A 26,668-nucleotide genomic window follows, 5' to 3' on the forward strand; every position below is an offset into this window, starting at 1 on the left:
TATACTCCCCAAGGCTCCGTTTGGGAATAGTGTTTTCTCATCTCGTTTCCACTTTCTGTGGGGGATGGAGATTGCACTGGTCTTTTGAGATTGAGCCCTGGGCTTCTTGTCATCTGCTCCCTATTTTACTTTTCAGAATCCCAAGAGATTTGGCCTAATTTTATGTATTTTTCAAAGCTGCTATCACACACTTATCACTTGTTTCTTTCTCCTCCATGACTGCCTGTGGAGGAAAATTGAGTCTCACAGTTTCATGGCTCTCAAGAGCAAACCCACAAGGCCTTCTTATTTTAATAATTCTACTTCTAATCACCGCAGGGAGATAGGAAAACAGAGAGAGAGGGAAAAAAAAAAACAGCACAAAAAGTTACAAAGGTTCAAAAATAGTTAAAAATCTTAATCCTTGAACCCAGTCTATATACTATAGCTCTTGAAACTCTTCTTAAGTATTATTTCTTAGAAGATACTAGAAGTTTATTTAAGAGGGATTAGTTATTAATTTTTGTCTTAGAACTATAGTCCAAAACACATTCAGGTTGGTACCACTGATGGAATTTTCTCCCCCAGACAGATCATATTTACCAGTGACTGGGCAAGCTCTAAGGGTTTCACTATGAACCTGCTCTGTAAGAGACTTCCAGTAAGCAAAGATGTTTTATGTAACAGGGAATGTGCCACTGGAGGGGATTGGGAAGTGGACATTAGGCTAAGTTTGAAGTATTTTTGCTGCCCAGTACCGGGAATCACAGCCACACGTGGCCATTGAACACTTTGTGGCTAGTTTGAATTGGAATGTACTGAAAGTGTAAACTACACATTGGATTCCAAAGACTTAGAATACCAAAAAAAAAAAAAAAGAATGTAAAATATCTCAATTTTTATATCAATTACACATACATCAATCATATGAGAAAATTCTGCATATACTGGTTTAAATATAGTATTAAAATTAAATTCATTTTATTTAACTTTTAATTTTCAGATTATTGTAGATTCACACACAGTTGTGAAATATAGTACAGAGAGATCCCCTATACCTTTCATCCAGTTTTCCCCACTGGCACCATGCTACAAAACTAGGGTACACACGCCACAAAATTGACATTGATACAATCCATTGACCTTATTCATATTTTACCAGTTTTATGTGCACTTGTGTATGTGTTTAGTTCTGGACAACATAATCACCTGTGTAGATTTGTGTGGCCACCACCACAGTCAAAATATAGAAGTAGTCCATCACAAGGATCCCTTGTGCTATGCTTCTATAGCCATAGACACCTCTCTCCTTCCCTCCTCTCCTCCTAACTCCTGGGAATCACTCATCTGTTCTTCATCTGTATACTTTTGTCATTTCAAGAATGTCATATAAATGGAATCATATAGTGTGTAACCTTTTGAGATTAGCTTTTTTCACTCAGCAAAATTCCCTTGAGATTCATCTGATTTGTTGTATCAGTGGTTCTTTCCTCTTTATAGCTGAGTAGTAGTCCATGTTTCTTTTTACTTTTTTAGTGTTGCTATTAGAAAGTTTAAAATTACATGTGTATCTCACATTTGTGGCTTTCATTTTATTTCTATTGGACAGCACTGGTTTAAGTACATGTTTGTTGGAAGTTAGCAAAAAGCACATTTCTGTTGCATTTTCATTGAATTTCAGGCGTTTCTGAGTTAAATGGTGCTTTTTATTCTGCTAACTCTAAATCAGGTTATTTGGAAATGAACAAGGGAACAGTATCTTTTAAAATCATCCCAGGAGAGTAAAATTTTCTAGTGTCCCTCCCACTCCCGTCCTCCCATTTTTTTTATTTGGTCAGTTTTTCAGTAAGAACACCTTCAATTTCTATCCACAAAAGAAACTTTTCGTAAGGTTAGGGCAGCAAGGAGGGGTGTCTGGCAACCGCTGCCAGTGGTATTTAGTACATTGGTTTGAGACTAATTAAATGGCTCATATTTATCTGATATTGTCCCTCTTGGGAGATTCAGAAACATTTTTTTCAATTTAAGCTTCAAAAAGAAACCAGCTCAGTTAGCTTCTGATGGAGGGAAGAAGGAGGACACAGGGACACGTCAGAGCAGATTAGAACTGAGGTAAAGGATAATACCATTTTCAATTAAAATTGCCTGGGGAAATTAGGTAGGCAGAGAATAATTACCTGGGTTGGCATATATCCAGGTTTCTGAAACTAAGACCCTGCTTGAATGTTCTGAGGGATCACTGACGACCACAGGCAGCCAAGGACCTTGAGGGTTATGTCTGATCTCGAATATATTTGAGTGTTTTGGCAGCAATGCATGGCAATTTTAAGTCAAATTATGTAGCATGAGAAATTCTAACAAACCTTGTAAAAACCAAGACCCGAAACAAGCCACACCACAAAGCATCCTATTAAAAGGAGCTTTCCCTGACAAAATTTATATTTATATTTATAAATATATATAATATAATAAACATATAAAATATGTATAATATATAAACATATAAGATATAAAATATTATACACAAATATATTATGTATAACATAAAATATATTAAAATCTGGAAATATATAATTATATTTATAAATTTATATTTCTGTAATTTCTGCTGTGTGAGCACCAGGGCATGGGAGCTGAGATGGAACCATAGGAGAATATAAAGAGGGCTGATTAAAGTGTAGTTCTAGTCCCTCACCTCCTCATGCAGAGGGCCCTGGCATGATAACAGGCCTTGGTCACGCCTTGCAAGTACCAGGAAAGGTCACAGAGTAAATGCCCCCTGACACATGGGCTCGTCCAACCTAAGTTGTGGAAATGAGTCGTTGGAAGCAAATGTGCTTTTAATGCAAATGTCAAGATGTAATATTGGGCCCTGCACCCCAACTCCACCTCCAGTGAAATATTACTACAACTGCTAAGCATGGGTTTCTTGGGGTCTGTGCTGCTGATGGCACCTGGTGTCGTGCCGCCCCTGCTCTGGCTGGGTGGAGTTGATGGAAAAGGTTCTAGGTTATTGAACTACAGATTTTTCCTTTCTTATTCGTTAGAGGAAGGCTAACTTTCTTCTCTGCAATAGGAAAGGGAACCAGTGGTTTCTCTTCTTTGCTTCTAGTGTTAACTCGGCTTTGTTCCCATCTGTTTATAATCTCTCAATTTCAAAATCTAGGATCATGGATAAGGATTTAGAAGGAGTAAAAAAGAGAAAGAAGGAATCAATTACGTTTTTCCTGTTTCCTCTTCCAAATAAAGACATAGGGGGTAGAGGAATGCCTAGATTCTTTTCTTTTTTAAGAGGACTTCATAGGCTTCCTTGGACAAGGCTGTTGCTGGTACATAGGGTATCTTTCTCTCTCTTTTTTTTTTTTTTTTGAGAGAGATTAGCCCTGAGCTAACATCTGTTGCCAATCCTCCTTTTTTTGCTGAGGAAGGTTGGCCCTGGGCTCACATCTGTGTCCATCTTCCTCCACTTTATATGGGACGCTGCCACAGCACGGCTTGACAAGCAGTGCATCGGTCCGTGTCCAGGATCTGAACCTGTGAACCCCGGGCCGCCGCAGCGGAGCTCGAGAACCCAACGACTAAGCCACGGGTCCAGGCCCCCTAGTGTGTCTTGATGCAGATTACAGAAACACACTCGTTGGCAGAGCTGCAGCCCTCCCTCACCCCTTGGCCTTGGCTGTGAGCCAAATCAGTTCGAGTGCAATGCATCTGTGCTTGGCCACCGCCTCGTGCTGTATATAGGTGCAGAAAGTGCCCCTGTTGCACAGCATGGAAGCACAGATGGGTGCACGGGCGGATGCAGTTCTTAAGAGGAAGGGTCCTGGAGCCAGATCGTCAGGCTTTGAATTCATGCTCCTTTGCTTACTTGCCACTTGGCTCTGGATAAGTGACACTGTGTGCCTCAGTGTCCTCAACCTATAGAGTTTGGTGAGATTTAATGAGTTAATACACATAAAACACTGAGACTAGTACCTGGACATGGTAATTTCTTATTAATTGGTTATTATTATTATTGTTATTACTTACTTTGCTTCTTCCGAACCTGTCAGACAGTTGTGCTCTCTGACCAAACATGTTTTTGAAAGGAGATTTCTTAACGATTCTCATTTTTTTTCTGTAAAAAAAATATTAACTAATCTGTCATGTGCTGGTGAGTGTATTAAACATGTTTTTAATTATCTTTATCCTTTTCCTTTAAATATTAGTGTGGTTATATATATGTTGCCTCTGTGTAACTTCCAAATAACCAAGTTAGTTGAGTGAAAAAGCAGTTCAATTGGTTGACACCACGTAGAAAATGTAATTTAAAAATTTCAGTCCATGGTGTTATTTGGGCACTCGTCTTTTTATTTTTTGTCCTTCTAGGTACTAAGTATGTGTTTGTTTTTTGTCTTTTTCTGCTCTTCCTCCTCCTTCTAGCATGTTGGTTTTCCAGACATCCAGTTTCATAAGGTTCAGTTTAAATTAAAAAGGAGAGAAGCGTCTCATATAGATTTGGAATTTGGTGGAGTACATGCATTCTTAGGGTTAGATAATGGAATCCTAAGAACATTAACTACTCTAGTGATGAATGGGAGAATTGTTACAAATATGCTCTCTGTTTTTGTTTTCATATGTCCTCTCTGCTGGCTAGTTAGCTTTTCCTGTCACATGACCTCAGCTCCCAGATTAAGAAGAAAAATGCATGCAGATGACAAACGCATGCTAGCAATTACTAGGTATAGTAGGCAGAATTCGAAGATGGCCCCAAGACTCCCGCCCCCTGGTGTGCACACCCTGTGTGATCCGTAAGACTGTGACTGTATGGGATGTCGCTCCTGTGGTTTGGTTATGTTATCTGGTACAGTTGACTTTAAGAATGAGAGCCTATCCTCTGGCCTGTCCTAATCAGCTAAGCCCCTAAAAGGGACCGAAGAAAGATTCAAAGAGAGAGAGGGATTCCACGTAAGGGAGATTCTCCACCGCTGGCTTTGAAGATGGCGGGGGCTGTGTGGCAAGGAGTGTGGGTGGCATCTGGGAGCTGAGTGTGGCCCCCTGCTGACAGCCAGCAAGGAAACAGGTCCTCAGTCCTGTGACCACAAGGAAGTGAAATTGGCCAACAACCTGCTAGAACTTGGAAGTAGATTATTCCTCAGACCCTCCAGAAAGGAAGGAAGCTTAGTAAACACCTTGATTTTAGCCTTGTAAGATGCTGAACAGAGAACCCAGCAACTATACTGGACTTCTGACGTACAGTACTATGAGCTAATAAACGTGTTTTTTTAAGCCACAAAGTTTGTGGCAGTGGTGCAGCCATAGAAAACCAATACACGAGCGAAACCAGGCAAAAGAAGGTAGGTGGGTAATTGCAAAGCCATTAGCATTATTTAGAGAAAAAAAATAACATCTATAAGTAACTTATAATAAGCTTCCATAAAAGCCCACAGTTATACATTTTAGAGCCAGTTAGCCACAGTAAAAGACACAGGAGCTATAACTTTTTTGGGCAGAGTTTAGAACAGTTTCTCAAACTGGCAGTTTCAGACTTAGCGAGGGGCAAAGGAATGACTAAATTGCTCTCTTGCTGGACATTTATTGCAAGACAGTAAAGGAAAAATGTGCAGAATAGGAATGTGAATTCCCTTCCTTCCGTGGTTATAAAAGTTACTGACTATACCTTTAATTTAGGGCTCACTAACTCAGCGCTGGGGGAAGGGAAAGCAGAGGGTAGGTGAGGAAGTTTTCTGGGTGGAAGTGATCGGGAGGGTGGGGGCTGTGGGGAACTGGAGAACTCAGGCCTTCTTGAACGGACAGTGGCCTCTTGGCTGTGCCTGGCATACCTGTGGCACTCTGGGTCTGTTGCTCAATCTTTCAGATTTCCAAGAGAAGCAGGGGTTCCAGAGATTTATATGAAATCCCTCATTTTTTAAACATTAACAACCAGCTCAAACTTTAAAAGGTGACCATGGGGACATGTATGTGGCCAGCTCAGGCCCATGACAGCCTCCCCTTCAGTAGTTTTTTTTCCTCCACTGAGAAATCAAAACTCCTCCTTGGCTGAAGTCCCCTATTGCTTTGAAATAAGACTGTATCTCAAACACTGCGGCATCTGTTATTAATGGTGGTTTTTCTGAGATGTTGGTACTTGATTATGGTTCGGAGGCAGTTCTGTGCATGTACTCTTCTTTGGTGAGAATAAAATACAGTTGTGTGTATTTCCCATCGCAAGGAACCCCATGGAGAATTACAGTAGTAAGTCTTCTAAAAATGAAAATATTCACCACTTACTGTGTTTTCTCGAAGAGTGTGAATAAGTGTTTTGTCATTTTTGAAAGAAGCCAGCTAATATTCACTGGCAAACTCACTGAAATGCAGCCTTTTTAAAAAAACTGCTTTAATGAAATATAATTTCATAAGAAGCATAAAATTTACCCACTTAAAATGTATGATTTAGTGGTTTTTAGTGTATTCACAGAGTTGTGCAACCACTACCACAATCTAAGAACATTTTCATCACCCCAAAGACAAAGCCTGTACCCATGAGCAGTCACTCCACGTCTTCCCTGCTCCTCCAGTCCTGCATAACCACTAATCTGCTTTCTATCTCTGTGAATTTTCCTATTCTGGAAATTTCATAAACATGGAATCATGTAATATGTGTTTTTTTGTGACTTGCTTTTTTCATTTAGTATAATTTTTTTTTAAGATTCATCCATGTTGTCGCATGTATCCATGTCACATTCTTTTTATTGCTGAATAATATTCCATTGTACAAATATATACCACATTTTGTGTATCCATTCTTCAGTTGTTGATAGACATTGGGATTGTTTCTACCTTTGGCTATTATAAATAATGCTGTTATGAAAAAGTACATATAATTTTTTTGTTTGGACACGTTTTCATTTCTCTTGGGTACATACCTAGGAGTGGAATTACTGGACCATAAGATAATTCTATGTTTAACCATTTGAGGAACTGCCAGACTGTTTTCCAAAGTGGCTGCACCATTGTATATTCCCACAAGCACTGTGTGAAGGTTCCTATTTCTCCAGATTCTCTTTAACACTTGTTATAATCTTCTTCTGATTATAATTATCCTACTGGGTGTGAAGTTGTATCTTATTGTGGTTTTGACTTGCGTTTCTCTGATGGTTGTGCGTCTCTTTGTATTTATATATCTTTTTTTGAGAAATATCTATTCACATCATTTACCCATTTTTAAATTGGGTTATTTGTCCTTTTATTGTTGAGTTGTGATAGTTCTTAATATATTCTGGGTACCAGTCCCTTATCAGATAAATGATTTGCAAACATCTTCTCTTGTTTTATGGGTTGTCTTTTCACTTTCTTGATGGTGACCTTTGAAGCGCAAAAGTTTTAATTTGATAAAGTCCAGTTTATTCATTTTTCCTTTCATTGTTTGTGCATTTGGTGTCATATCTATGAAACCATTGCCTAACACAAGGTCACAAAGATTTACTCCTATGTTAATTTACTCTGAGGAGTTGTATTGTTTTGACTCTTATATCTACATCTGTGATCCATTTTGAGCTAATTTTTGAGTATGGTGTGAGGTAGGAACCACCTTCATCCCTTTGTCTGTGGATATCCGGTTGTCCCAGCACTATTTGTTGAATAGACTATCATTCCTCAATGAATAGTCTTGATATCCTTGTTGAATGAAAAATAGCTTTTGTTTATATTAGCACTAATAGAATTTGGGATTTGGGGATTTTGTCTAACTATTTATTAGCTTTCCTTCTATGTTACAGAAAAATATCTTTTCTCTTTTGAAAGACCAGCTGCACACACGGGGACACAAATACAACAGAGATTCACAGAGCCCTATACACAGACACGCAGACACACACTCACTCATCCACACGGTCTCTCCTTTATAAAAGACCCCATTTATATCCTTCGACACCTAGAGTAATAATATTAGAATGAAAAAGTAGGTAGGCTGAGGCCTTGATTCACATATGACTACAACACCAAGTCAGTTACAATAGTTTGCCTACCATATGCCAGATGCTAAATGACAAACTGTTTATACTACTGCACTTCTTTGTAGTTAAGTATTTCAACATTGGCTTTCCCCAGTGTTGCAATATCCTAGCCCTAAAAAGAATGAGAAAGATTTATGGAACAATGCATCAGTTTTATGCTGGATAGTCACTTAGGGAATTAAAGAAGGAAAGGGAAAATATGTGTCCAGTCTTTGAGTCTTTGGTTACAGAATGACTTGGGCAGCAAGTGGTTTCTCAAAACGAGGAGCATGGTATGTCAGTGGTTAATCAGTGAGATTTTTTGGAACTCAGCTTGTTTCACAGCCCCAGGAGGTATAAAACAGTTATGTAGTTTAACTTCCAGGCTCTAGGCAGGCCACTTAATTATTCATCAGAGCTTTATTGAACACCTACTGTGTGCTAGGCACTATGCTAGGTGCTGGGGATATACATAATGGCTTTCAATGCACACACAATGCCTGTCTTCATGGAATAAATTGTCTCATTAATACATCATTACAAATATAAATGTAATAACGAAAATATGGTAAATGCCATGGAGGAGACAGTAGCATAGAGACTAAACATGGGCCAGGGTGCCAGGTTTTGAATGCAAGCTCTGTGTAATTCTTAAATAGTCACCTAACTTCTCAGTTTTCTCTTCTATAAAATGGGAATAATCAAAGTACATACATTTTAGAGTTTTTATAAGGATTAAATATGATAATGCAATTCATCCTTAGATCTTGTGTCATAGTAAATATTCACTTAATCAGTAAAGTAAAGTAGGTGTACCTGATGCTGTAGGCTCTCTAATTCTGTATATTTAAAATGGAAGGTTTCTTTCTATAGAGTTTAGGATGAATTGGACTCTTTCTTTTTCAATTTCAATAATAAAAGTAATATGTTTTGTGGTAAAATGTTATATAATGGTTAAATGTTAGGTTAAAATGCAAAGGCTCTTTTTTATCTCCCTTCGGTACCAGTTCCCCAGAGGCAGCCACACTCAAGAGTTTCTTGTTATCCCTCCAGATATGTTCTCTGCATATAACAATGTTCACATCTGAGTATTTACACATATATTATTGAGGTTTGTTTTAACATAGTGGGCTTATAGTATACATATTATTATACTACTTGAGTTTTTAAAAATTAATACTGTGACCTGAGAATTTTTTTCCATACCTGTCCATCTAGATCCAGGTTCACTTCTTTCTTTTTTATGACACAGTCTTGCATTGAGAGCATGTACCGTGCTATCCGGGACCTTACTGTAGACATCTCCATATGTAGTTGATGACCTTCACAAAATCTCGATTCAAATTTTGCAGACATCATTTTCCCCTGTCTCGATTGCCAGTTTTTCTGCCTCTACCTTCTTTCCAAATACAGACGGCTTCCTCTTCTGTGTCCTTCTGACACCATCTGGCACTACTCCACACTCCCCTCTCCCCACCAGTCTTGGAAAGAACTTGAAATCTAAATTTCAACCAAACCAGAAATCCAATGTCAAATCCAGAATCTTCATAAACAACTTGTTAATAAAGACAGTACAAAAATACACATCAAAAACATTGACTCTTTTTGTAGATAGATGCAGTTCTTTTGTACATCTTTCCTATTCAGCACTACTGTTTTTTGAAATGTTTCTTCCAGTTCATCTAAGGACATTTCACTATTAATCAGGAAAAGATCATCATATTTACTTCTAGAAGATTTGGGATAGCCTTGTTGTTCAATTGCTGCTTAATTATTTTGGTAGGTTAAGAGATTGAATTGTAGATCAGCAGCTTAGTAGAGAGAGTATATAAACCCTGTAGGCTGAGTGTAGCAGTGCTGTTTCTGATTTGATGACTGTGTGTCTTTGTCATTCATTTAGAAATGTCACTAATTTATTAATGTGTCTTTAAAAAAATATTACAGATTTTGATTTTGAAGTGCAAAGGGCTGTTTCTTTCCATGAGAATTCTAAAAGTCCTTTACATTGATTTTTCTCTGTTCTGTGTCTGCTTGTTTCACAGAGGACAGCGCTGTGGTTTGACTAAGCGGACATCAGTAGGAGTTGGTCCAGAGCCGGCTGGTAAGTACTCTGCATGCTGTGGTTAAGAGTTGCTAGTTGTGGAGTTCTAGAACTTTTAGTCTGTAAAATGAATCCCTTCATTCACATGGATGTCCTATCTGAAATGCCTCTCAAAACTGATTCACAGACATTTTCCTTCGTGTAGTGGAGCACTGACCTCCTGGCATTTTCTAGATTCGAGTTTATTCATTCTACCAACCTTGGGCACTTCATCTTTTGCCAGAATTTCTACATGCTGTCTTTGGTCGGATTGCTTGCATTTAGTAAGCATCAGATATTATTTAAGTTGCTGTTTTCTGCAGTTCTTTCTGAGGAGAAATGTATGTGACTTGTATCTAATCCTATGCACATTTTGTTTAAGAAGATTCTCACAGATGTGAAAAATCACAACTATGCTCAGTGTCAGCTGGAATCCACCCTCTGTTTTGTGGGAGCTACTTATGGAAATGATGTAAATAAATTCTTTCAGTGTTCCTCTAAAGTTCCATTTTTACAGCCTTTTAAAGAAATGCTAAAATGGGGATCGGAAATAACTTTTATGGCCAAATCTTTTTATTTATAAACTATAACTTGCCAATGCTTTATTCTAGAGCCAAAATCCTAGTGAATATGAGAGATTATTCTTTTCTGAGCCCTTTATCAAACTGCTATTTTCTAATTGCTGTTATAAGTAAAAAAATTTGGACTATGTATCATTTTTTGTTTCAAGGGACATGAAGTCATTTTATAGTGATAACATGAAAAAGATAACCGGCAACTTTACTGTTCACCAATAGGTGAACTCCAGGTCCCAGGCATTTAAAATCGATGATATTTTCTTCACCGTGTTGCATGTCATGTCAGACACTCCATTATCTTCCGGCACGTTCCGTGACTGATTTTCTTTCGGCCTTTCTGTGAGGGGAGGGAAGAATCACTCTACCTGACACTCCTCCAAGTGATCAGTATTTAATGATGACACAAGAATATCGAAAAAGTAGATTTATTATTGAATGTTCCTACTTATTTTTAGTCAAATGCACTATATTTTACTGCTCCCCAAAGATGACTCATAAACCCTGTCTTAGCAGGCAAACTGGAGTTGGGGGCTGAATAATTCTTAGCAACTTTGTATCAGTATAGACACAACATCTGTTTTTTACTCTTTTTTACATTTTTCTGGACGATCCACTGTCTCTGTATAATAGTTGTATTATCCTTAAAAAATAGGTCATTTTTCGTCGGCTGTAATATAAATGGTTCCTATGAACAATTATGTGCTTAGTGAAAATAAACATTTGATTCCAGAGTCCAAAAGACCACCAGAGTTTAGAAGTTGTTTGTTAAATATTTTAAGTTCCAAGAAGAAATTTCTCTATACTAAGTGGTATAAATGCCATTTGCCTTTCATTTTCCAAAGACTTGGATGGCATCAGGTCCTGGGACACTAACGTTGTGTGTGGGCTCCTCTTCCATCCCCACACCTAATAGAACCAGATCAGACCCGGTGTCCCACACGTCACCAGATTGTTGATTGCTATCTTTGTGTTAGTCTTGCCCTCCTGGCAAAGAGAGAATTCTTGTATATTTCCCTCCATCCTCTCCTACAAATAAAAACATTCTGCTCTGCAACATTCAATTGTTGGATATCTTATATTATGAGGTTTTTTAAAATATTGAACTTAAATCTGATTTTTTTATAATGTCTTCCCATACTCAAACTTAGAAACATCAAGGGGCCGGCCCCATGGCTTAGTGGTTAAGTGTGCGCACTCCGCTACTGGCGGCCCGGGTTCAGATCCCGGGCATGCACTGATGCACCGCTTGTCTGGCCATGCTGAGGCTGTGTCCCACATACAGCAACTAGAAGGATGTGCAGCTATGACATACAACTATCTACTGGGGCCTTGGGGAGAAAAAGGGAAAAAAAAGGATTGGCAATAGATGTTAGCTCAGGGTCAGTCCTCCTCAGCAAAAAGAGGAGGATTGGCATGGATGTTAGCTCAGGGCTGATCTTCCTCACACACACACAAAAAAAGAAACATCTGGACCCTGGAACTTGAACTTTTCTGGTTTTGTCTGAATGCCTGCTTTATTTCCTCCTGATTCTGACAGTGGACTATACTTTAGTTCTAAAGGTTTTCTTAGGCCTATTCCATCCACAATAGGCATTCAGAATATATTTTAATTCCTGTAATGGCATAAGATGTATTTTAGATCTTGCTTATTAATGTCACATTCAACTTAGCTTTTTATCAATGTTAGGCAATAAACTCCTAAAATAGAAAATATTTATATAGAGAGTAAAATGACTATTTGGGGATGAATTACCCTCACTCTTATGTGTCTAGCTTCAGAATGACTCTTGGTAAAGAAAAATGTATCAGTCTGGTCAAACCAAAGGCTGTCTTCAAGTTTTATGAAAAGAAAGAAAACAACCCTTGATACCTTCTCCCCTGTAGTATTTCAGTTTGGAAGATACACTACTTTCTTGAAAAATTTACCTAATGTTGGGGGGTGCTTTCTTCCTTTCTGAGTGATTCGAAATTGTCTTTATTAAGTATTGATTCTCTACAGAATTTATAGCATTAGTGTCAGGTATGAAGCTCACCAAACTTTAATGTTGAATTCTCTTTCTTTTTACTCCTTCTTTGGAGCATTACAGGCTACTCTCACTTCTCTCACACCTGGAGATATAGATGTTGTTCTAGTTATTAGCCTCTTTTTTCTAGGTCTAAGACCTATGTTCAGGGGCTGCTGCAACACTCTTTAGGAACAAAGATACTTCTTGCTTATTAAACTGTGGTTAGTGCATTTATTTTAAATTCTTAAGTGTTATAGAAACTCTTATCCATGATACAACAACAACAAGAATCTGGTTTCACGTTTTCTTAGAGCTCATTCATGCCTGCTAAGTGTCTTGTGTTGAGCTCCCAGAAGCAGACCTGAGATGAGGATTTCTGCACAAGTGTTTTGTTAAGACAACGTTCCCAGGAGAAACTAGCAAGTTTGGGAAGGAGAGGTAAAGGGAAGAAGCCAAGCAGGGGATGGTTCCAGCAATATCCCTACCTCAGCCTGATCCCTGGGGGAGCTCTGGAGCACAATTGCTTCTGAGAGTCTGTTCCTTCTGCTCCAGGCAAGGGAGCTGGGCTTCCCTATTCCTGCGTCTGCCATTCGCTGTGGGCTGGTGGGAGAGAGGCTGCCTGTAAACTTGGGAGCGCTTGACTCTTTGCATTTGTAGGTAAAACAGCTCCAGTAGTTGAAGGATATTTCTCTTAAGAAATTTGCAGGTGCCATCTCTTAGAAGCAAAGCACACAAAAGCTTGGCGGTAGGCGCAGAGGACAGTTAAAAGGCACCTGGTGGTATCTGGACAGGACACTGGAGTGTCTGCTCTGCCTGGACACATGCCATTGCACTCTCTTCCTCACTCTTACAGCACATTTTTCATCCCTTAGGCCATTTTCTCCTGCAAGTTAAACACTTTCAGAAGCTGTATAAATTCATTTTCTTCCCTTGAGAGGGTAATAAGCTACTGCTTCAAATATCTAAGTCTTAAAGTGATTGCAGTGTTGAGAGACACCTAGGTAATTTTCCATGAGTAGAATTTCTACATAGTCCGGCCCCGTGGCTTGGTGGTTAAGTGCGCGCGCTCCGCTACTGGTGGCCCGGGTTCGGATCCCAGGTGCGCACTGATGCACCGCTTCTCTGGCCATGCTGAGGCCATGTCCCACATACAGCAACTAGAAGGATGTGCAACTATGACATACAGTTATCTACTGGGGCTTGGGGGGAAAAAAAAGGAGGAGGTTTGGTAATAGATGTTGGCTCAGAGCCGGTCTTCCTCAGCAGAAAGTGGAAGATTAGCATGGATGTTAGCTAAGGGCTGATCTTCTTCACCAAAAAAAAAAAAAAAAAAAGAAATACATAAAAAAAAAAAAAGAATTTCTACATATATTAGAGATAAAAAAAACCCAAAATCTGAAATTTCAAAGCTTTCCTTAGGTGAATGTCATGGTGGATAATGATTTAGGTGCCCTGAGAAAAGAGGCAGGGATATTGTATTATGGTATGATTGGCAATTGTTCTTGCTAGAAGCATTTCCAAGCATACATACTAACTCTGTTAGTTTTCATTGTCATCTCTTTTAACCATGCTTTTAAATTTTATTTCCTAATATTTCACCTTTGCCTTTAAGAGTGTTTTCTTTTCACAAACCTTTTAGGAAAATATACATGGTGTTTCCTTGGGGCACCTTCAGTTCAGTGTGGCACAAAAGTACGGTCCAATAGAAATATCATGTGAGCAGCATGTGCAATTTTAAATTTTCTTGTAGCCTCATTAAAAAAATTAAAAAACAGTAGGTTGTTATAGTAGCCTGAGCTGGAGGCTGGGAAGTCCAAGATCACAGTTGAAATTACTTTTAATAATATATTTATCCCAGCATATCCTAATTATTATCATTTCAGCAATTAATAAAAACATTACTGAGATTTTACATTTTTTTCATCTGGTGTATATTTTATACTTACAAGAAATCTCAATTCAGACTAGCCATATTTCAAATTCTCAGAAGCATCATTTGGCTAGTGGCACTGTATTGGACACTGCACTTTAGAATCTTATACAAAACCTCTGGTAAGAGGTTTACTTCCTTTGAAATAAGACTTCGTGTCAGCGCTCCTGGATCTCTCAGCTTGGTAACATATTCAATAAAGAAACGAGGTGGCACTATTGTCTGAAGAAAGTGAGCTAATCTGTCCTTGATAAGCCATTGCTCCTTGCATTTTTGAACTTAGTGCCCTGTAGGCATGAATTATGCTTAAAATGGTCGGTTTGGCAGCTAAGATGTCACTGATCACCTTCAGGAGTGCAGAATTCTAGGATCACTTTTTGGAAGAAAGTGAATCTTGAATGAAGGGTAAAACGTAGAAAGATTTTAAGAGGAAAGGAGGGCGTCTTCAGCAATAGAAAAAATATATGTGTATATGTATGTAATGTGTATTAGGAGAGAAGGTTCTAGAAAAGTTGGGGTACTTGTATGTAAACTGATGAGGCTGGAGTACTAAGTACACAGAAAGGTGGTTAGTGGGGGCCGGCCTAGTGGGTGTAGTGGTTAAGTGCGTGCGCTCCGCTGCGGTGGCCAGGGGTTCGGATCCTGGGCGCGCACCAATGCACCGCTTGTCAGGCCATGCTGTGGCGGGCATCCCACATATAAAGTAGAGGAAGATGGGCACGGATGTTAGCCCAGGGCCAGTCTTCCTCAGCAAAAAGAGGAGGATTGGCAACAGATGTTAGCTCAGGGCTAATCTTCCTCACAAACAAAAAAGAAAGAAAGAAAGGTAGTTAGTGGCTAGATAGAGACCAGATTCAAAGACTTGGATTTTGCCGTGTATGAAGTGAGATAGCATCATGATCCGGTTTGTATGCTGGGGTCTATTTTAGTTATTTATTGTTGTGTCAGAAATCATTCCAAAATGTAGTGGCTTGAAACAACAGCAGTCACCTTTTCACCTGTTCCTGTTTCTGTGGGTGAGGGGTTTGGGAAGGGCTCCGTCGTGCGGTTCTGGCTGGGGATCTCGCATGCAGTTGCATTCAGATGGCATCTGAAGCCGGAAGGGCAAGACGCTGGAGCAGCTAGCAGCTGCCTCGGCTTGCTCTCTCTTCATATGGTGTCAGGAATTCTCCATGTGGTCTCTCTTCATGGGCACCTGTGGGCTTCCTCACAGTATGGCGGCTTTGAGGCAGTTGGGCTGCTTACGTGGGTTCCAGTGTGATTATTCCAGCTGACTAGGTGGAAGCAGCCTCACTTTATGACTTGACCTTGAAAGTCATGCTGCATTATTTCCATCACATTACGTGGTTATAGGTGAGTCACAAGCCTGCCCAGTTTCAAGAGGAGGAGACTTAAAAGCCCACCTCTCAGTGGGAGGAGTGTTCAGATCACATTGTATGAAGAGAATGTTGGAAATACACAGGGACCTTCTGCAATGCCACCACTGTATGCATCTTGTCTCCTTTAGCCGTGTTCTGGGAATGCTCTAGCATGAACATGCCAATCTTTCCTGGGCACACTTCTGCACCATGGCTCTCTTCTTCCTTTATCTGGTAAGGTGGACTGGCTGCCTTTAAGAAAATTTAAATTCTTCTGCTTGAGTAATGAATGGCCAGCCCTGGTCTTCCATCCGTTTTTCATATCTTCACTTGGTGTTTACTATTAGCGGCATTCCCAAGTGGTGGGCACGTCCCAGTCTCAAATGTTCTCCTCCCTTTCTTGATTTGTGGAGGAATTGAGTGATGGGAGAGAAAAGAGCAAAAACAAAGGGAAGGAAGAATTTTCTAACCCTTTACTCCTCTTACCATAGGGGCACACCTTTACCACCTAGAGATGTCCTCTTCAGAAGAGAGAATTCTCCACCTTGGTCAACTGTAAGGTTTTTCTCACAATCTTTCCATTTCTAGGGTGGCTGGCTGTTGCTCTATTTCTTGGTCCCCATGGGGAACTGGGCTTCTCCCAAGGTGATTAGAAGAAGGGAGGAAGGGCTTGGGGTGAACACCATGACTTTTGAAAGATAACTTTCCTAACAGTTGCCAGGGTCAGCGTTCTGCCAAATCTTGTTCTTCCTGCTTTACGTAGGAAGATCTCCATCGTTTGCCAGAATTTTGTCTTTACCTCAACTGGGGCCCTGAAACTAGGTGAATAATGAGCTTTCACCTACTTTCCTTTCCCTCCTTCTTGCAAAGTCACAGCCTTCAACTAGAAATGATTAAAATGCCAGCAGCATGAGTTGAGAGGTGAAATGTATTGAATTCTGCAACTTATTTACTGCGAAATACATTTTTAAAAAAAGAGCTGATGGATGGATAGAGGGATGGATAAAGGGCTAGATATTCAAAAAAGCTGGGTGGTGGGAATATGGTTGTTGACCGTAAGAAAAAAAAAATCAACTTTTCTTTATTTTAAAAATAAAGTGTTGGAGAAGAAAAGCATTAACCGTAAAATTATGGTGAGATTCATTTGGAAAAAAAGTCATTTTTCTACTCTAGCAGATACTTAAGTCTTGTCTTCTTTTTCAGTCTAAAAAAAAGTTTCAATACAGACTTTTAAAATTTGTATTAGCAATGTTATTTGTTTCAATTTGTTTCCCAAAAGATTTGAAGAAACTAGAAAAGGTCTAGCAGTTTAGTATACAAAATTTTGGCTGTTGCCCTTATATTTCTTAGTTCTTTGACTGGGCTTTTCACATGTTGCTTGTGAGTATGCTACTGTTGAAGTCATGGTGATATTAAAATTGCTTTTGTGTGTCAATTCCCAAGGACCCTGTGGTCGTGACAGCAAGAACTTCTTATTCCAAAGACAGAATTTCTTGTCCCCTCACATGTGCGATACTCTCCCATTTTGAATTGAGCCTCCTGAATCTTTTCCAGACCTGAAATATGGATTTTTTCCCCCTGCAATGGAGATGTTTGTTCTGTTTGGTCTGTTTCTGTCAGAGGGAGGTAAAAATAAACAAATCCAATTTAGCTCCCTGGTCCTTTTATTTTATTTTATTTTTTTGATTTATCAGTCAAGTGTTGAAAGGCAGTGGAAACAGTTGCATTTGAAAAGTACTTACTACTTTTTTGAAATGAAAAGAGGAGCAGGGATCTTGTCTTTCTTGTCCTCAGGTGGGAAAGGGCAGCATGCTGAGGCCTGAGGACTAAAATAAATCCTCCCGGGAGAGGAACTAGCCAGTGACCTTGGGCCGTAACCACCTTGCACATCAGCTGCTTCATTCCCTGCCGTATTTTGTGGCCTGTGGGGGGAATCAAGTGTCACAAAAGCAGGAAGAGAGCAGTTTGAGAAGGACTCCAGTGGCTCTGCCAGTGAAGATGTTGACATGATCTTCTGACCCTTCCCATGTGGCTGGAGGCCGTGTGGTTTTACAGTGAGCATTGAGGTGGCTGGGAGAAGGCAATACTCTTACAAAAAACTAAGCAGCAAGGAACTGATGCAGTGGTAGTGTTTTGATACTCCTTGAATAATAATACAGTGGTCTAGAATTTGGATCATCTCTCATTGGAAATATGTTAAAGAGCCCTTACTGAGCTGATAGAAAAATAGAAGTCAAACCCACTTCCCTCAACAATTAGTTCATTGGAAAACTGGATGAAGCTCCTGGTGACTTTTATAATTTCTGACCCTGCTGGGTGCATTATAATTGGGTAGGAAGAATGTGAGCTCTGAAACCTGAGGCCTTGGTTTTGCCATCTGTAAAATCTATTTCATTTGTTTTTGGAATTCTTTACAAGGAGATGGTGCATACATAGGACCTGTCTAATTGTAAATACTCAGTATGTTTACTCCCATTTTCCTTTCCCAAGGATATTTGTGGGGCTCAGAACTCATTTCTAGTTAACTTGCCTCTTTCTTCTCCTCTGTGGCCCTCTGCTCTCTCTTCTGTACAAATGTAAAGGAATAAAGAGTCTGCAAAGGATTGGCGTTGAGACGCTCCAGGGACCAGGTTGTTCTCACTTTAGGGTCCTTCTCCTACCTAATGGTGCTCTGCCCTCTGTTACAAAGTGACACTTCTGTGGATTCTAGACTGCATACAGATGCTACTCTTCAGTTAGGAAAACCATCCCTATATCCCAGCTACCTCCTTCTCGTGTGCTCACACTATTTCTACTTCTTCCCTCCATCTGTGTTCACCATCACCAGTGTCCTGGTACTCCATTTCTGTCATTCCCAGGGGCTTTGGTCCTACTTAAAAACCTAGGCTGCTTTGCCTGTGTGGTCTTCTCTTCTTCCTTCTGCTTTTTTTTTTTTAATTGAAAATAAATTCACCTAACAAAAATGAACCATTTTAAAGTGAACAATTCAGTGTCATTTGGTACACTCACAGTCTTGTGCAACCACCACCTTTATCTAGTTCCAAAATATTTTCATCACTCCAAAGAAAACCCATACCCATTAAGCAGTTGCTCCCCATTTTCTCCTTCCCCAGCCCCTGGAAACCACCAATCTGCTTTCCGTCTTTATGGATTTACCTATTTCGAATATTTCATACGAATGAAATCATACAATACATCACCTTTGTCTCTGGCTTCTTTCACTAGTCATCATATTTTTAAGAGTCATCCATGTTATAGGATGTATCAGTACTTCATTCCTTTTAATAGCTGAATAATAATGTCCATTGTATGCACCACCATTTGTTTATCCAGTCATCCATTAATGGACATTTGGGCTGCCTCCATCTTTTGGCTGTTGTGAATAGTGCTGCCATGAATGTGTGTGTACATGTATCTGAGTCCTTCTTTTCAATTGTTTTGGGTATATACCTAGGATTGGAATTGCTGGGTCATATAGTAATTCTACGTTTAACTTTTTGAGGAATGGCAAAACTATTTTCCACAGTAGCTGCGCCATTTTGCATTCCTGCCAGCAGTGTACGAGAGTTCCAGTTTCTCCACATTCTTGCCAACACTTATTTTCCTTTTTTTTTTTTATTATAGCCATCCTAATGAATGTGGAATGGTACCACACGTGGTTTTGATTTGCAATCCTTGATGACTAATGATGAGCATCTTTTCATGTGCTTGCTGGCCACATGTGCTTGTTGGTATATCTTCTTTGGAGCAATGTCTGTTCAAGTTCTTCACTCGTTTTTTAAGTGAGTTGATTGCCTTTTTGTTGTTAAATTGTGAAAGTTCTTTATATATTCTGGATACTTTATCCTTATCAGATATATGACTTGCAGATGCTTTCTCCTATTCTGTAGGTTGTCTTTTCACTTTCTTGATAATGTCTTTTGATGCAAGAAAGTTTTTAATTTTGAAGTTCAATTTGTCTGTTCTTTTGTTGTTATTGCCCTTGCTTTAGTTGTTGTTTATAAGAATCCATTGCCAAACCCAAGGTTATGAAGATTTACCCCTGTGTTTTCTTATGAGAGTCTTGTGGTTGTAAGCTCTTGTATTTATGTCATTGATCCATTTTCAGTTAATTTTTCAATATGGTGTGAGATAGGGGTCCAGCTTCATTCTTTTGCATGTGGATATCCATTGTCTCAGCACCATTTATTGAAGAGACTGTTCTTTCCCCATTGAATGATCTTGGTATCCTTGTCAATAATCAATTGGCCTTGACGTGTGAGTTCATTTCTTGACTCTCAATTCTCTTCCGTTGTTCTATGTCTGTCCTTATGCCAGTATCACACGGTTTGGATTGCTGTGTCTTTGTAGTAAATTTTGAAATCAGGAAGTGTGAGTCTTTCAACTTTGTTCTTCTTTTCCACTATTATTTTGGCTATTCCAGGCTGTTCCTCCTTTTGCTTTTATTATCCTTTTGTCCTTTAGTGATTCTTGAACTGTTGTATTGCAGCTCAGGAGAAAACAGCAACCCGGTGAATAGTTGTGTGGTTGCATGGGGGTTTATTATATGCATGCTAGGATCCAGAGGCTTTTCTTGCTTAAAGTTACTCCCTAGGAACCTTGGTGAGAAGTGCATTGGTGGTATTCAACGCAAAGCCAGCGCACAGGCTGTTGGGTTAAAGCTGCTCATTAGAATTCCAAGGGAGCCTTTTGGAAAAGAGCAAATGTCCGACCTTCCCATTTGCTGTGATAACTAGATATTGTTCTCTGGTTGATGCATATGTTCAATTGTATTAGTCATTGTCTTCAATTATATAAACAATTTTTTTAAAACGTTCTTTTATGTAAAGGAAAGCTGTGATGTAGGCATCAAAATCAGGAAGCAGTCAGAAGGTGGTGAGACAGAGTGAGGAGGAGGCAGGTGATTTTGCTGGGATTGGTTGCTGGGATGAGTCACATTTGTTTCCAGCGTGTTTGACCTCTGGTCCATTCCTTTGAGAGTAGCGGAGACTATGTGGGATTTTCCTTTAGGAAATAACTCTTATTTGTGAATCCTCAGTAACTGCTCTTTAAACATTTCCAGATGGCTCTTAAAGTCCTCATGTAATAGAAGCTGAAAGATTGCTACTGGGGGGCAGGAGAAAGCTACTTTAACCCGTAGACACTTGGACAATGGGCAGGTATGAGAAAGAGATAAGTGTTTCTCGCCTGACCCTAATTAGAACAGAATTAGAAGCAGCTACATACGTATTTATCTCCAAATGCAATCACATTCTGAGGCACTGGGGGTTAAAGCTTCAACATATGAATTTTGGGGGAGACACAACTCAGCCCCTAAGAGGCAGCATGGGGTAAAGAAGAGCACAGATGAAGTAGGATGAATGAGCCAGAAAAGTGGGTCAAGGGTCAGGGCAATGAGGACTAGGGAGAAGTTGTAGGAGGAGAATCTGTGCACTACTAATAGGAAAAAACTATTTCCCTAGCTTGATCAATGGATCAATTAGCTTTTGCTGCATAACAGACTAACCCAGAGATGTAGTGGCTTAAAACAACCACCGTTTATTTGTATTACAGTTTAGTGGGTTGCAATTTGGGCTGGCCTTGGATGAGAAGTTTTATTGATCTCTGTTGGGCTTACTTATGGATCTCTGGTCAACTGCTGTGTATGCTGAGGGCTGCCTCTTCTAGGATAGTCTTAGCTGAGATGGCCCATTTCTCCTCTGTGTGTCTCTTGCCTTCCAGCAGGCCAGTTTGGGCTTGTTCACATGGCAGTAGCAAAGTACATAGAGCAAGCAAGAGAGAGAGTGAGAGTGAGAGCAAGCGAGAGTGCAAAAGCACACACCATTATTTCTGTCACATTCTATTCATCAGTGCAAGTCACAGGCCAGCCCAGATTCAAGAAGTGGGTAGATAGACCCTTTCAAGTGAATGGCTTTGAGACAAGAATTATTTGACAGTAGAAGTTCTGTGGCCTATTATATTTTATATTCATGATAGAGTTTGCTGATATTCATGAATTAGAAAATAACAATCTGGAAAGGAATTACAAGTGCATTTATTTATCAGTGGTGGTTCTTTATTCCCAAATCTGGATGAATACTTTAATCAAAACTTTTATTTCAAATGTGGGTGTCTTACTTTTTTGCATAGCTTTGTCTACCCAGATCACTGGGAGAGATCCTAGTCGGGAGAGCACTGAGTAATAGCTCAGTTTTCTTCCCTTATCCTCCTTAGAATGTGGCCTCTGGAAATAAGGTAGCTTAGTGGAAACTGCCAGCCATTATCTCATGGGGACGGCCTCATGCCGCTGTAATAGGAGAACAGGGTCTCTGGGATTTTATGTAGGGAGGATGTTCAGAAAATTCAACTGTAACTAACCTTATATGGGGGAATATGCTTCATATAAACCCTCTTAGAAGAGAATTACCTCTTTCTCACCAGATTTACTAGTGCTTGGTACCCACGTGGGGCTCTGTTAAGGGAACCCTCCATCTAAGTAGTTCAGTATTTTGTATTAAAAAAATACTGTATACGGCAGCTGCTCCTCAGCCCCATTGTGGGATGGCTCCAGTGCACTGACTTACCGTGGAAATGGAGAAGAACATGTTAGCATCTCGTGGGCAGAGAAATGAAACTTGTGTGTGCAGTCTAAAAATTTCAGTATTAAAGTTTTATATTTGGAAAGCAAAAATAAACCTATTTTTTAGTACATTTACCTAGAAGAACTGTTTGGCAGATTCTTATAAAGTTAAACATACACTTAACTATATGATTCCAGCAATTTTATGCCTAGGTTTTTTCCCAAGAGAATGAAAACTTTGTCCACACGAAGATTGTAAAGGAATATTCATAGCAACTTTAGTCATAGTAGCAAAAACTGGAAAAAACAAAGTATCCACCAACAGGTGGTGGATAAACCAATGATGATGTATGCATGCAGTGGGTTAACTGCTTAGCAATAAAAAAAGGAACAAATTACTGATACAAACAACAACTTGAGTGAACCTCAAAAGCATTCTAATGAGTGAAAGAAGCCATACATAAAAGGGTACATGCTGTGTTATTTCATTTATAGGATGTTCTAGAACGGGCAAATCTGATCTGTAGTGACAGCAAGCAGATTGTGGCCGAATGGTTGCTTGTGGCTGGTGTGTGTGTATGTAATGGGGGTAGGGATGGCAAAGGGTGCTGAAGAAACTTTTGGGTTGATGGAAAAAGTTCCAACATCCTGTTTGTGGTGCTAGTTACATGGGTGCATTTTATTACTTACAGCATATACCTCAATAAATTTGGCAGTTTGGAGGGAATTGCCCATGTTTCTCATAAAACAGACATTACCATTAGGGCAATGTAAAATTTTTATGATTATCAAAAGATGACATAGGTTTGAAAAGATTAAAGCTCTCTAGAAGCTTATTTGAGGCATAGTTGTCTCTAACTTGTCCATTGTTAGAAACAGTGCACAAGAACGAGCAAGTAAACCGTTTAGAGTCATATTATATTATAGACCTGGCTCAAGTGACTAAGTCTTTTTAATTAAAACCAAATTTGGGGAATTCTTTACCAAAGTGTGGAAACTTCACTTACATAGCTGAACTATGGTAGTGACAGCTGCATAAAATTAATGTCATTTTCAATATGATGCAGTGCAAAGGAGTAAAGAGGTTTTTGATTCATAGATCATATTTCACATCAATCAAATCTTATTCTTTGGTAAAAGTCAGAGTGTTTTAAAAATGGGTAAATGTTTTATGTATACTATACAAATTCTAGAGGGGACAAAAAATAAGAACAGGAGGAAAGCAGTGTCTTAAAATTATTTGAAAGTTTCTAATCTATTTGGAATAGTTTCCAGTAGTTTCCAATCTATAGCAGCTATTCAGAACCTGCTGCTAAAATCCTGTTTTGGCCTGTTTACTCTCTGATGGTTGAAAAGATAAAGCTGAGAGAAAAATATGTTTGTCATTTGTTTATTTGAATTCAGTACTGGATATAACTTAGTAAGAGCAACTTCTTTTCTTTTAGCATCAAAGGGTTTATTAATTCCCAGATGTCATTCATTCCCCCAGAGTGCTAGAGACAGTGATTCATATTGTCGAAAGCTGATGATGCTAAAATGGAAGCAGATTTTGTTTTGCTTCTTAGCCAAATCATAGTCTGCTTGGAGTGACTAAAATGCATCTCATTTTAATTTTGTTTTGATAATTCAGAAATGAGTTTCAGATTTCATCTTTTTGTTATTAAATGATAATGATGCTGACCCAGACAAACTTTATAGTTCCCTCTTCATTAGTGTTTTCTAAATGTTCATCTTTTGTATTTTATGTTTGTGATTTATTCATTCATTCAGCAGGTATTTATCGAGTGTCTACTGTGTACTAGGCATTGTTCTAAGCACTTGGAAGTGGTGAGCAAGACCTATCCCTGATCTTATAGAGGAATATTTTCTAGTAGAGGGAGATAGATTATAAAGAAGTCAGCAAAGGAAAGAACAAGCCAATTTCATGTAGTGATAAACATTAAGAAAATAAAAAGAGATTATATGATGGTGGCTGACTGAGGTGGGGTAAGTGATTCATTTGGATTTATAGACAAGGAAGGTGGTACTACGAAAGTGACATTTGAGCCGAGACCCACATAATAAAAAGGAGCCAGCTATGTGAAGAACGAGGGGCAGAAATTTCTAGACAGAGGAAACAGCAAGTGCAAATGTCCTAAGGTAGAGATGAGCTTGCTGTGTTCAGATAACAGCAGCCAGTGGGGAGCAAATGGTGGATGAAGTCAGAGAGGCGGGCAGCAGCTGGATTGTGTGATCTCCATTGGAACTTGGTAAGGAGATTTTTATTTTTGACATCTCTCTTTAAGTTGTTGTTGTTGTTTTTGTTTTTTGAGAAATGGGAAGTCATTATGAGACAAGATCTGATTTATATTTTAGAAAATCACTCTTGCAGTGGAGAATGAATTGAGGGTGTGGAGTTGGAGACAAGATTGGAAGCAGATAAGCCAGTTAGGAGGCTGTTGGATTACCCAAGAAAAAAAGACTGTGGTGGCTTAGACTTGAGTGCCAGAGGTGGTGATGGAGAGAAGTAGGCAGATTTGGAAACCGTTTTGGAAGCCATGCCAGCAGCAAATGAATTGGATATGGATAGTGAGGGAAACGGAGGCATTGAAGGTGACTCCTAGGATGCCAGACTGAACAGTGCCTGAGAAATTTACTGATATGGGAAAGACTATAGGAAAAATATGGGTTTCTTTTTTGAAAAATCAAGTGTTCTGCTTTCAAGTTTAATATGCTTAGTAAGTATTCAAGTGGAAATGTCAAGTAAGGAGTTGGATATGAGTCTGGAGCAGTTGAATATATGAGCTAGGATTGGAAATGTGAGGAATGGAAATATAGAGGGCATTTAAAGCTTGAAGACCGTATGAGATCACCTAGGAAGAGAGAATGCACAGAGAAGAGCCCCAGATCACTCCAACATGTAGAGGTTAGCAAGGCATAAGAGGTCATGATTGAGAACAAGTGCCTGGAAAGATAAGAAAAACTAGGAGAGTGTGGAATTGCTGTCACCAAGAGAAGAGAATGTTTCATGAAGGAGAGAATGGTTCATTGGGTCAAAACAGTTGAGATGGTTGATGAGAACAGAAAGATGACAATTGAATTTGACAATAGGGAGATCACTGAGGCCCTTCACAAGAGGGAAAAGTTCTAATTGGAGTGGTCTGAGGAGAGAGAGAGGTGAGGAACTGAAGTCTGTTTATATTGATACTTTTAAGAAGTTGGGTTAGAGGCAATATTATCATTGAAAAGGGGCACAGGGAGTAGAGACTAGAAGCTTCAGGAGACCATGTAAAATAATCATTTTAGAAGGGAGAGGAGTAAACATACTACATAAGGATTATTGGACAATCTTTGAGTGTCCATTTGAGATTTGTGGCCAAGTTTAGAGTGAAGACTGGTCCGTTTGGCTGTGAGTTTTTCTCCACCCTAGTTCAACTCCATGAGCACAGTTGCTTAGTAGACTGAGAATTAGGTGTAACCATGTTGGGGAATTGGCAAAATGAGTATGATGGAGAGAGAGTGAGTCAACAGTGTAAAGAGTGGTTGTAAGGCATGATGGACAATGGAATTTAGGATAGGTAAGAAGGGAAGGGAGACCTGAGGACTGTGATGGATAACAAGAGTGGTAGAGTCAATGAATGGTAGGTCTCAGTGAGATTGGGAATTATTGGACTTGGAGTTATAATAGTAGAGAAGATAACAGATGATTGGGCAAGGAAGGGATGCTTGCATATGATTTTTAAAGGGAGTACAGTTACTGGTGATTTCAAGATCAAGCAAATGCCCATGGGCATGGGGTGACTGAAGTTGGGTGGACAAAAATATCATTTGAGGTTAAAAAGTCAAGCGTCTTTACCTCATCTTTGCTTCTGCTAGGCCATACATGTTAAAATATATTGATCCATATTTTACAGAAAAATATATAATAGTGTCTAAGACCCCTTGACTGCAATTGATGTAAACCAACTCTATTTCTGTAGACTGGACTTCTTCTCCGTTTAGTGGAAACATGACTTCCCACAGCCAACAAACCATGCATATTATAGATTCAGCCATCCAGAAAGACAGACCACTTTCCCAATTCTGTTTCAAAAATCCCTGGGAAGACAATGAATGGCCTAACATTGATCCTGGGGCTTACGCAGGACCAGTCAGCCTGGGCTGGCAAAGTTTCGAGAGGTAGAGGCAGGTTGTTGGACAGATAATCCCATACAAACACCAGATGGTTT

General features: G+C 39.4%; 1 protein-coding gene across 8 annotated transcripts in view; it reads left to right on the forward strand.

The window, feature by feature from the left end:
* PLCB4 (phospholipase C beta 4) overlaps positions 1 to 26,668 on the forward strand; it is a 385,664-nt gene that overhangs the window by 130,783 nt on the left and 228,213 nt on the right. For 4 of the 8 annotated variants that reach the window (XM_087445596.1, XM_087445599.1, XM_087445595.1 and 1 more), the window contains one exon: positions 9,992 to 10,050. The exons of 1 other annotated variant lie outside the window; for it this stretch is intronic. Coding sequence is in view for 2 of the 7 variants with exons in the window: in XM_087445593.1 (XP_087301719.1) it covers positions 16,325 to 16,456 (132 nt within the window). In the remaining 5 variants the exon portion in view is untranslated. Of the gene's footprint in view, positions 1 to 9,991; positions 10,051 to 16,166; positions 16,457 to 19,525; positions 19,684 to 26,668 lie in introns of those variants that run through there. 3 more of the 8 variants (XM_087445598.1, XM_087445593.1, XM_087445594.1) reach the window with 3 other exon arrangements.

Source organism: Ceratotherium simum, chromosome 21 (assembly GCF_057802395.1).
Source record: "Ceratotherium simum simum isolate JZ-2026a chromosome 21, ASM5780239v1, whole genome shotgun sequence".
Lineage (NCBI taxonomy): Eukaryota > Metazoa > Chordata > Mammalia > Perissodactyla > Rhinocerotidae > Ceratotherium > Ceratotherium simum.